Source organism: Porites lutea, chromosome 1, assembly GCF_958299795.1.
Source record: "Porites lutea chromosome 1, jaPorLute2.1, whole genome shotgun sequence".
NCBI classification, from domain to species: Eukaryota; Metazoa; Cnidaria; class Anthozoa; order Scleractinia; family Poritidae; genus Porites; species Porites lutea.
In genome coordinates, this window is record NC_133201.1 from 13,854,595 (window position 1) to 13,866,248 (window position 11,654).

Sequence of the window (11,654 nt, forward strand, 5' to 3'; positions counted from 1 at the left end):
TCCTTACTAGTCCTTTTCCGTCCTTTTTTGTTTTTATTAGTCCTTTTCTGTCCTTACTAATCCTTTTGTGTCCTTACTAGTCCCTTAGTATTCCTACTAGTCCTTTCCCGTCCTTACTAATCCTTTTCTGTCCTTACTAGTCCTTTTCCGGCCTTTTATGTCCTTATTAGTCCTTTCCCGTCCTTTCTAGTCCTTTTCTGTCCTTATTAGTCCTTTAGTATCCCTACTAGTCCTTTCCCATCCTTACTAATCCTTTTCTGTCCTTACTAGTCCTTTTCCGTCCTTTTTTGTTTTTATTAGTCCTTTTCTGTCCTTACTAATCCTTTTGTGTCCTTACTAGTCCCTTAGTATCCCTACTAGTCCTTTCCCGTCCTTACTAATCCTTTTCTGTCCTTACTAGTCCTTTTCCGACCCTTTATGTCCTTATTAGTCCTTTCCCGTCCTTTCTAGTCCTTTTCTGTCCTTATTAGTCCTTTCCCGTCCTTTCTAGTCCATTTCTGTCCTTATTAGTCCTTTCCCGTCCTTTCTAGTCCATTTCTGTCCTTATTAGTCCTTTCCCGTCCTTACTAGTCCTTTTCTGTCTTTACTAGTCCTTGAGTTCTTTTCTGTCCTTTTCTGTTTTACAGGAATGGTAAGGACAGAAAAGGATTAGTATGGACAGAAAAGGACTAATAAGGATACTAAAGGACTAATGATGACATGAAAAAAGATAAGTAAGGACATAAAGGACAAGTAAGGACATAAAAGGACTAGTGAGGACATAACAGGACTGGTTAAGACATAAAAGGACTAATAAGGACATAAAAGGACTAATCTAATAAGGACAGAAATGAACTAGTAAGGACATAAAAGGAAAGTAAGGACGAGAAAGGACAAGAAAGGACATAAAAGGACTAGTAAGGAGGGAAAAGGACTGGTTAGGACATAAAAGGACTAGGAAGGACGGAAAAGGACAAGTAAGGACATAAAAGGACAAGTAAGGACCTAATTGGACTGGTTAGGACATAAAAGGACTAATAAGGACATAAAAGGACTAATCTAATAAGGACAGAAATGAACTAGTCAGGACATAAAAGGACAAGTAAGGACGAGAAAGGACAAGTAAGGACAGAAAAGGACTAGTAAGGACGGAAAAGGACTGGTAAGGGCATAAAAGGACTGGTCAGGACATAAAATGACTAGGAAGGACGGAAAAGGACTAGTAAGGACAGAAAAGGACAAGTAAAGATATGAAAGGACTGGTTAGGACATAAAAGGACTAGGAAGGACATAAAAAGACAAGTAAGGATATAAAAAACTAGGAAGGACAGAGAAGGACAAGTAAGGTAAGGAAAAGGACTATCAAGGACAGAAATGGACTATTTAGGATACTAAAGGACTAGTAAGGACAGAAAAGGACTAATAAGGACAGACAAAGGACTAATAAGGACAGACAAAGGACCAGTAAGGACAGAAAAGGACAAGTTGCGACATTAAAGGACTATTAAGGACATTAAAACACTAATTAGGACGGAAAAGGACTGGTAAGGACAGAAAAGTACAAGTTAGGACATTAAAGGACTAATAGGTACGGGAAAGGACTACTTAGGACATTACAGGACTAGTAAGGAAAGAAAACTGAGGACTATTTAGGACGGAAAAGGACAAGTAAGGATATTTAGGACATTATTAAGGACATTAAGGTCAGAAAAGGACAGGTTAGGACGTGGAACTACTTGTTAGGACATTGAAGGATTGGTTTAGACTCTAAAGGACCAGTAAGGACAGAAAAGGACAAGTTAGGACGGAAAAGGACTACTTGGGGTAATACAGGACTGGTAAGGACAGAAAAGGATTAGTAAGGGCTGAAAAGGACTAATAAGGATACTAAAGGACTAGTGATGACATTAAAAGATAAGTAAGGACATAAAAGGACTAGTAAGGAGGGCAAAGGACTGGTTAGGACATAAAAGGACTAAGAAGGACATGAAAGGACTAGTTAGGACGGAAAAGGACTGGTTAGGACATAAAAGGACTAGTAAGGACGGGAAAGGACAAACACTGAAGGACATAAAAGGACTAGTAAGGACAGAAAAGGACTGGTTAGGACATAAAAGGACTAAGAAGGACATGAAAGGACTAATAATGACATAAAAGGACTAGTAAGGGCGGAAAAGGACTAGTAAGGACAGAAATGGACTAATAAGGATACTAAAGGACTAGTGGTGACATTAAAAGATAAGTAAGGACATAAAAGGACTAGTAAGGAGAGCAAAGGACTGGCTAGGACATAAAAGGACTAAGAAGGACATGAAAGCACTAGTTAGGACGGAAAAGGACTGGTTAGGACATAAAAGGACTAGTAAGGACGGGAAAGGACAAGCACTGAAGGACATAAAAGGACTAGTAAGGACAGAAAAGGACTGGTTAGGACATAAAAGGACTAAGAAGGACATGAAAGGACTAATAATGACATAAAAGGACTAGTAAGGGCGGAAAAGGACTAGTAAGGACAGAAATGGACTAGTAAGGATACTAAAGGACTAGTAAGGACAGAAAAGGACTAATAAGGACATAAAAGGACTAGGAAGGGCTGAAAAGGACTAGTAAGAATACTAAAGGACTAGTGAGTACAGAAAAGGACTAATAAGAACATTAATAAGGGACTACTAAGGACAGAAAAGGACTATTAAGGACACAAAAGGACAAGTTAGGATGATACAGGACTAGTAAGGTCATTAAAGGACTGGTAAGTACGGAAAAGGACTGGTTAGGATAATAAAGGACTAATAAGTACAGAAACGAAATAGTTTTGAGAAGTGCGTATTACTTACAAAACGTTGTGCACAGTGTTCATTTAATTTATGTTGCACGACTATATGGTGTGCTAACATGTAGTTCATGCCCCTCGCCTTCTGGCCTTCTGTTGTCGACAGTTTCTATTGCTGATAGTTTGCTTAGCACTTCTGAGCTGTGGAGTGAGTCTCCCATTCGAGATATTGGTGGCGTAGATGGCGAGAGCAATAAATCAGCAATGTAAGTTGCATTTACGAATACGTGCATTGGTTACAATATAAATTATCGGTCAGTATAAAACATGGACTGCGGACTGCGGACCACGGACTGCGGACTGGGTATAAAGTACCGACTAGGAATAAAATGCAGACTCCGGACTGAATATAAAACACGGACTAGGTATAAAACGCGGACTACGGACTATGTATATAAAAACAGCTTTAGAAGGCAAAACTGAGAGAAATAGAAAGCGGACTAGCAAAAACAGTAGTCCCAGCTTTAACATTCCCTTGGCTGTTCACGTAGTATATTCTTCCCACGGAGAAGGAAGGTTATGCCGGTACTCAAGGCAACTGAAATTAAACTCTGAATTTTATAAAAAGAAGGAGTTTGAAGAGATTTCAATTTGCAGTTTTACATCAATAAGAGGCACCGAATTAAAAAAAATAGTATTGGTGTTAGTCAGAGCAGTAAAATTCTTATCCCACAATTCCGTTTCAAATAAAGCCTTGGAAATATGAGGACTGAATGAAGAACTCATAGTTCTCGTGTTTTCGCTTTCTCAATTCAGCGGACCCAACTATTTCAGAGCCTTGAACAGGTTAGGTCTAATTAGGCAGAAATTTTGTCATCATTACCAAGTTAGAGCGGAAACAAAAAAATTCTTCAAATGCATTTCGAATTCGCACATTTCTATTTCGTTCTTATTCATTTGGAATTGAAACGATAAATACGTCTATTCATGTACGCTCCCGTAGTTCCCTCGAAAACCATAACCGATTCCACACCAAAATGGGCAAAGTGTTTTCAGACCAAAAAGGCCCAAACCCCCTACCCTTCCATTATAGAAGGGGGTACCACCCCTGATCCTGACCCCTGTCATGATTGTTAGAGACCAAGACCTATGGCGCGTTATCGGTGTCAAAATTATGTTTGTCTTAATGTTTTGAATTTATACTGGCATTAAAATGTCTGTCGTGACATTAATGCGTTGGCATGTGGAGCTTAAACGTGACATTACGGAATACGTCTTGACATTAAGACGTTTGTCTTGGAATTACGATGTTCGTCTTGACATTATGATGTTGATATGTATATTATATATGAACAAAACAATCGTCTTTTAAAAAAATTGAATGGTCGTCTTAACATTATGATGCTCGTCTTGACATTATGAGGTTCATATGTATAATATATATGAACAAAACAAACGCCTTTTAAAAAGATGGTCTTGACATTAAGAAAGCATCCACTGTGGACTTACTTCCCCCCAAAACGAATCACGTGATTTGTTCTTCGTAAACAAACATGGCGGACGCATGTGGTGAGCTTCGACAGACGTTGATAACAAGAATAGAAGGAATGATTCACGATGTGCAGCGGGAGCTTCATACGAACAACGTGGAACATGAAACATTAGATGGACTGTGTTTTCGGGGCGAACAGCTAGCACGACAGGTAGCCAGACTTGTAACCGCCAATGTTTTAGATTCGAGTGTTCTGAATTGCATCATGTTCGCCTACGAAAAATTAACTTTTTGTTCACAACGAGTGGAAAGTGAGGAAACGGGTTACAGAGCAGCTTTACTAAATTCTGGTGGCCGTGGAAGACCTTCTTACCAGATCAGTAGAGAACAACTGGTATATTTTCTTAGAGAACGATTTTCAAGAAGAGAGGTAGCAGACATGTTACGCGTTTCGCTAGGTACTGTGGCTCGTAGGATTCGTGAGCACGGTTTGGTAAACCTGTTACCGTATTCCACCATTTCCGACGAAGATTTAGACCGCGTTGTTAGAGATGTGCAGGCATTGTTTCCCAACATTGGATATCGTCGTATGTTGGGTGAGCTGACCCGTCGGGGCATAGTCATCCAGCACGCAAGAGTAAGAGCATCAATGATTCGAACCGATCCAGAAGGCGCCGTACTTAGATGGATGGATACTATACAAAGAAGATCCTACAGTGTTTATGGGCCAAATGCCTTGTGGCATATTGATGGGCACCACAAATTAATAAGGTAGCGATTGAAAAAAGGCACATTGATGTATATTTTTCACTTGTGGTCATGTTTAAATAATGTTCAGTGCCCGGGGGAGGGGGAGCTCCCATATAAAGGTGACGGGATGATCGTCGGAAATTTTAAACAGAATCAACTTTTACCCCTAAGAGGTACCAATTCTAAAAGTTAATTTGCTGATAAGTAGTTCATGACACATTTTTCCCTGCTAATACTCAAAAGGTACCCAGGCCATTTAAATGCTGGTAGATGCATTTTAGAATCAAAGACTCTTAAGAGGTTTGAACCCCTGAAACCCGTCACTTTTAGGTATATGGAACTCCTCCACCCAGGGGATGGGGGCTCGGTGGTTCTTGGCCTGTTTACATACACAGGTGATTTTTTAATGTACATGTACCTTTTGTTGCAAGTGTAAAGTAGCAGGGATTTCAGCGCCCACGTGTAAACTCACCTTGAGGAAGAAAAATTGCATCATATATGTATTTATGGCTCATGGTACAAAATTAATGCACAAAACAAATCCTCAACTACACCAACCCTACAAGAGAAAACTGAACTGCTTAACTTCATAGTGGACAGATAAAATCAGGAAACTTCGCTGCTAACAGTCAGAAAAAGTCACTGAGGAAAGAGCTACTGGTGGTTTCCACTGACGTCATATCAAAATTCAGAAGCATAAAATAACAGATTTTGATCACAAAATGTTTATGGAATTGTAGAGGGTTTAAACCTACACATCCTGGCCAAAAGCATTTCTTTTAAGAGTTACAGGCAAGTGAGTATTAGATACTTTTAGTAAGAAATGTATGGAGCAGCCATCTTGGTGTCCCACTTTGGGACACCAACATGGCGGCCAAAACTTTAAAGTCATAATTACGCAAAAAATCTCATCAGAAAAGATTGAATTCACTATAAATTAGATTAGATTGGCTTATAAGCATCTACAGTGCAAAAATAACTTTCAGCTGGTCAATTTTGTTTATTTTAATGGCTATTCTTAAATAACATGACGGATTCTGCAACACATTTGAAACCTTCATAAATCAATGTAAAACATCTTGAGAACCTGAAACTTTCTGTATATCCACATACCATGTTGGAAACGGCTTTGTGGGAGGTATACTTTAGTTTTTTTAATTTTATGACATCATGTGAAAACCAAGAATTCTGATTTGGGAGTGTTGTCTTTGAAACTACCATTATTTATTTATTACTAAAATATTAAAAATCAGCCATTGTAAAAAAAGAGCTTCCTTATATGCGGTTTTCCTTTACTTATTTTCTTTTATTGAAAAAGTGGCCCTACATGCTGGCATGTTACAGGCACAAAGCAGTCTCAGTTCTTGAATACATTGTATTCAGGGTTTGAGCCAGGCCGCGCCTTTGCGCCAATCCCGCACTGCAATTGGAATTGTCCCTTTAAAAAACGGCCAAGGGGACAATTTGTCCCCTTCAAAATTTAGGGAAAAAACTCGAAAGGAAGCACACACGAAGAGATTTATTTCGGTACAGAAGTTGCAAGCTGAAACAGAACGTGGAAAGTATATTTTATCGCACCTTTAAAGTTCATTCCAAAGTTACGTTTCAGTCACGCTCTACTGCTATTTTGGTCGGAAATCTAAGACAGGGCTTCTGATTTGAAATTCACAAAAACACGAAAAATACCGCGAAATTTGGTAGAAATCTTATCAAATATGTGTCTGTACAACATATTTGAAACTTATTTCAGCTATAGGGGATATTTACTTGCCGTAAACTTGCAAATTTATCTTGGAACTTCGTCACTGAAACGTGCGAACAGATTAGGTTGCGAAAAACTGGGCACTAGCCATCATGTTAAAGGCTTTGCCATTGGTTCATTTCTGGAGCGTATTGTTGTTGAAAGAGCAAATGATGACCTCTGTTAGAAAAACGTTAAAAAGGCTGGTCTGATCAGCACAAAACCGATCGATTTCTAGCGAAATTTGCCTTGAAAATAACCACAAAATCGGCCGTTTTTTACCGATTGTTTTTCGATGAAGTTTGCCCCGAAAACTCCCGCGAAATCGGCCGATTTTTCCGCGAATTTGTCCCTAAAAATCCCGCGAAATTTGACTTTTTCGTCCGAGACCTATCAGAAGCCCTGCTAAGAAGGAAGGGTGTACAAATTTCTGTCCCCCTAAAAATGAAAATGTCCCCCAAAATTTTAGCCAAGGGGACAAATTGTCCCCCAGTGATCAAATCCTAGCTCAAACCCTGTGTATTATTTGTTAGGTGGCGCCTCGTCATACACGGAGGAGTGGATGGCTACTCAAGGATCCCTGTGTTTTTACAATGTTCTGACAACAATCGTACCTCAACAGTCCTGAATCTTTTTGAGAACGCTGTGGAAAGTTATGGCCTTCCTTCTCGGGTAAGAGCAGACAAAGGTGGGGAAAATGTGGAAGTGTCTTTATTCATGCTTTCACACCCTGCAAGAGGCGCTGGGCACGGGAGCATGATAACAGGATCATCAGTCCACAACCAAAGAATTGAAAGGCTTTGGCGGGATGTGTTCACTGGTGTAGTTGGCCTCTACTACAACCTTTTTAGTCATTTGGAGGGCACAGGGACTCTGGATATAGACAATGAAATCCACATATTTTGTTTGCATTACGTGTACCTTCCCCGGATCAACAATCATTTACATGTATGGAAAGAGGGTTGGATCAGAAAACCAATTTGTACAGAAAATAGCATGACACCAAGACAACTTTTCATATCTGGTATGATGAGAATGGCTGGAAGCAGTCATACAATTGCTAAAGAAATGTTTGAAGATTTGAGAGAGGTAAGAAGCCAAAAATATCTACATCTCTTGAACAAACTTGGCAGTCAGTGGCAACAAAACTGTGGTACATCAAAGGAACCAAGAGAAGTTTGAAGTTGTCTTAGCATGCCAAAACTATGCTTCAAGTTTTCTTTAAGAAAAAAAAATTGAATCAAATAGTTGTGTTCTTTAATTGACATTGCCCTGTTGCACAAAGGAAAACCTAGAACATTTAGTCAATGTAAAAGCATGCAGATATTTGTAGTCTTAGTGTCCTGTTTTTTTTTTTTTGGGGGGGGGGGTAGTTACAATGGGAAGTAGTCGCCCTTACCCAAGTAATTAGCATTATATCAGTGCAAATAGAAGTCAACCAATCCTTGTATGCCAGTTTTACAAGGAATTATGTTGTTTTAATAGAGGAACATTTATCACCCCAGCCTCCCCCTGAAAAAAACAACAACAACAACAATAATAACAAAATAAAAAAATATATATAGTCACTGAATAAAATTGATTGTGTTGCATAATTTTCAGGGTGAGGTTGAGCAATATGGTCTAGATTGGGATGGTCCATTACCAGAGTCAGATTCTGATGAAATGATTGAATTGTCCTTGACAGAGTGCCCACTGAATCTACAAGAAACACGAGAACTAAAACAAGCCATAGACCCACTGAGGAACAGTGACTGTTATGGAATTGATATTTTTATTCAAACTTCAATGTTTGTTACTTCACGTCTTGCAACATGATTGGCAAACTTCACTTTTTAACAGGCAAACAGTACAGGTTATTGAGTGTTACGGAAATATTGGTGCCAAGAAAACCTGAATAATAATTAATATGGTCACCACAGTAAGAAAAACATGTTTGCAGCAAAATCAACTAACCATAGGCACTAGTCAATGTAAGCACCTGGCTATCCTTAGTTAGCACACTTGGTATGTTTCAATTTCAAAAATTAATGTCAATATCACTATTGTAAAACTGTTTACGTCTAATGTCATCGGCGGATAATCATTATGTCAAATATGGCTTCAACAAGAAATGTAACAAAGTATGTGAAAATCAGCAAATGAACATGTAAACCGCCCTTTGACCCATGGTCTTATTTGAACTGTTTACATACAACCAAACCCAGCTACACTGTGCATGCAAGCTTCCAGGAAACTATTATAAAATTTGCTATATTGATCATGAACAGTAGGAACTTTTAGTTCCATTGTACGTGTTTCTGCAAAGAAATGAGGACAGGTATCTTCTCTGTAGTAAATAGTGATCTTCTCATCCAGCCCCAAAGGAGGTAGAGCGCCAAGTCCTGTTGCAAACATGAGAAATTCAACTAGTTTTGAAGACCCGAACTCTGGATTGGAAAAGAAAAACAGTCATTAGTATGTGTAGTAGGACTAAGTGCTCTCCAACTTGGAATTACCTGGATGAATAATATTCCCAGGAATGCCATAATTATTGTGCAAGGTCATAGTACTCATCGAACTTACAGTCAGAGGAATCTTATTTTAATTACCTTCAAATTGGACAACCACTTACGCATGAAGTGCTAATGTGTGTTAAATACATTGAAATCAACACTGAATGCTTGATGTGGGTTAAACATTGTACTTCACTATTAGTTTTCATGTTTTTTTCTGAAGGGCCTTGATAATATCTTTCAGGGATTCCAAAAGACTTAATACAATGTCTCACTCTCTCTCCCCACAAAAACTTTGGACTCTACCCAGGCTGGAAAATAGGGGATAGCAGACAGTCTATTTAAAACATAAAACTAACTACTGTAACAACTCTTACCATCAAAGCACTCAGATATGGACCTCTTCAAGTGTTGTCTCATTACTTCTCTTGTTCTATCCTCCACCTTGTCAATGTTGTGGAACTGGTTAAAGAGAAGTGCTGGCGTCAACAGGGTGTCTGTGTTGTGTACAAAATATGGCTGCATCGATTCAGGATGGCTTCTGATAAGATTTAACATGCCAAGAACATCCAACCCATTGCAGAACTGGTCAATGGAAAGCTTTCTTTTGTAGAAGGCTTCATGGGCAGCTACTAGCTGCATAGCAGCCACACGGTTCTCATAGGTAAGCACCTTATCCCACCCTGCAGCTTGCAATAGCTCGGACAAATCATCCTGAAGGTTTTCTAAGTCCTGTGGACATCCCGCATTTTCAACCTTTTAAGAAAAAAAAAAGTTGAAACATATATATCAGTTGATCATATAACTTGCAATATCATGTGATGTCCGTTCAAAAAACTTTACATATTAAAAGAACCAGCTGCACATGTATCAAGAGTTGGTGGTTTATAGAACAATTTAGGTGAATCAATCTTGTCTTGGATGTCTTAAAAACTTCTATCGTGCACAAAATCTACAAATATACCTACATCGTCATCAGGGTGGGTGGCCTTACCTTGCGTATCAGTTCCACAACAGAGCAATCTGGGATGTCCTCTGCACAGTGAGGCATTTCTGTCATGTCTACAGTTTCATGTGATATGAAGTAATACATACTCCTGGAGAAAACAGGCACACCTATGTCACAATGTATAATCGCACAACCAATCATGCGACCAGCAATGAAATAAAGATTGCTTTGAAGGGCGCTTGTGTTGTATGTAATGGCTCTCTTGTTTTCTTGGCCTTCTAGTAAAGCTGGATGATTGGTTACTGCCTTCATCAAAAGAGTAAAGTACTCCCTCCGTAGACCACCAGCATCAATTCCTTCTTCATCCTCAAACTTCACCCTAGGAGACTTAGTGGGATCAAACCTTGTGCTTTTAAACAGTGCAACAGTGTCCTCCCACAAAGTGTTTCTTGCAACAGTGATCCGCTGAATACCATCTTTAAGAACCTTCTCCTTAAGCTGCCTCAGCAAGTCGCATGCACTTACATTCTTCATCACCTTACTGTCATCAATTCTACCTCCTCCCTCAAAGTTATTAGTGGTGATGCTTTTTTCCTTTGCATCTGCAAGAGTGAAGTAAAAAAAAACTTTCACTATAATATTCAAACATATTTATAAATCCAGTAAAAAAAAAGCCATCAGAGAAACTTTTATGTTTTAGTTTGTACATTTACATTCACATCCCAATATGTGTATGTGCTATTTTTCCTGATCTATTATAAAAATCATTGATATTAACATTTAAATGGCATTTTGGCAGACCAAATATTTCATAAGAACTTTCCTTGGTAAAGTTATATAACCGGGCGAAAATGTCCATCCATCTATTTGGAAAAGAATGTGAAAACTGAGAGAAAGGTGTGTGAGACACAACAACTATCAACAATAATTTATTTAACTCGAGGTTGTAATTCCCCTTTTCAAATCTTGTTCACCTTTTTGAGTTGTAAAGCCTTGGAATGAAACAGAAAAATACATTTCATTTAACTGACAAGGATTTCATAAAGAAACTGCAAACCATCAGTTACACTTGAAGGAAACCAATTTTTTGCCATTCAATTCTAAGAAAAACCACAGCCAATTGTTGCAAGTTCTTGTAAAACAAGGGTCACACTGGATAACAAAACCGTTCACCGCTATTTAAAAGGTAACTTCTTATTCCCAAGAATAGTATGGTATCTAAATTGATTTTTACAGGTTATTACAGTACCACAAGTTATAGTTACCTGGCTCACATGTAGCTGTTGAAGAAACATTACTGCATACATTCATGGGCGGGAACTCAGCAAATACCATGTCAACTGCATCAGATACAACCCCACCACACCTCCGCAAAATGCCCTCAAGTGTAGTCATATCCCATTCAGGAAAAATATCTTGCAGAGCAGCCAAGGCTGGAATAATTAAAACACAAAAGTAACAAAAATAACCAACTAAAT

General features: G+C 38.7%; 2 protein-coding genes across 2 annotated transcripts; one reads left to right on the top strand and one right to left on the bottom strand.

The window, feature by feature from the left end:
* The first annotated feature begins 4,228 nt into the window (after positions 1-4,228).
* Positions 4,229-8,022, top strand: LOC140935397 (uncharacterized). The gene is made up of 2 exons (XM_073384952.1): positions 4,229-5,012; positions 7,266-8,022. Exons 1-2 carry the CDS (start codon positions 4,303-4,305, stop codon positions 7,912-7,914), a joined length of 1,359 nt encoding a protein of 452 aa, XP_073241053.1. The 5' UTR covers positions 4,229-4,302; the 3' UTR covers positions 7,915-8,022.
* A 520-nt stretch (positions 8,023-8,542) lies between these two features.
* Positions 8,543-11,451, bottom strand: LOC140945673 (G2/M phase-specific E3 ubiquitin-protein ligase-like). Its single transcript, XM_073394700.1, has 3 exons — positions 10,222-11,451; positions 9,605-9,983; positions 8,543-9,161 (listed from the first exon to the last, which is right to left on the bottom strand). Exons 1-3 carry the CDS (start codon positions 10,708-10,710, stop codon positions 8,920-8,922), a joined length of 1,110 nt encoding a protein of 369 aa, XP_073250801.1. The 5' UTR covers positions 10,711-11,451; the 3' UTR covers positions 8,543-8,919.
* Between the last annotated feature and the right edge of the window lie 203 nt (positions 11,452-11,654).

Excerpts from the sequence above, each read along its gene's own strand:
- LOC140935397 (XM_073384952.1), top strand. The coding sequence starts at position 4,303 with ATGGCGGACGCATGTGGTGAGCTTCGACAGACGTTGATAACAAGAATA. Across the intron at positions 5,013-7,265 it reads GGGCACCACAAATTAATAAG|GTGGCGCCTCGTCATACACG; the intron begins GTAGCGATTGAA and ends ATTATTTGTTAG.
- LOC140945673 (XM_073394700.1), bottom strand. The coding sequence starts at position 10,710 with ATGAAGAATGTAAGTGCATGCGACTTGCTGAGGCAGCTTAAGGAGAAG. Across the intron at positions 9,984-10,221 it reads TTGTGGAACTGATACGCAAG|GTTGAAAATGCGGGATGTCC; the intron begins GTAAGGCCACCC and ends TTTTCTTAAAAG. Across the intron at positions 9,162-9,604 it reads CATATCTGAGTGCTTTGATG|AGTTCGGGTCTTCAAAACTA; the intron begins GTAAGAGTTGTT and ends TTTCCAATCCAG.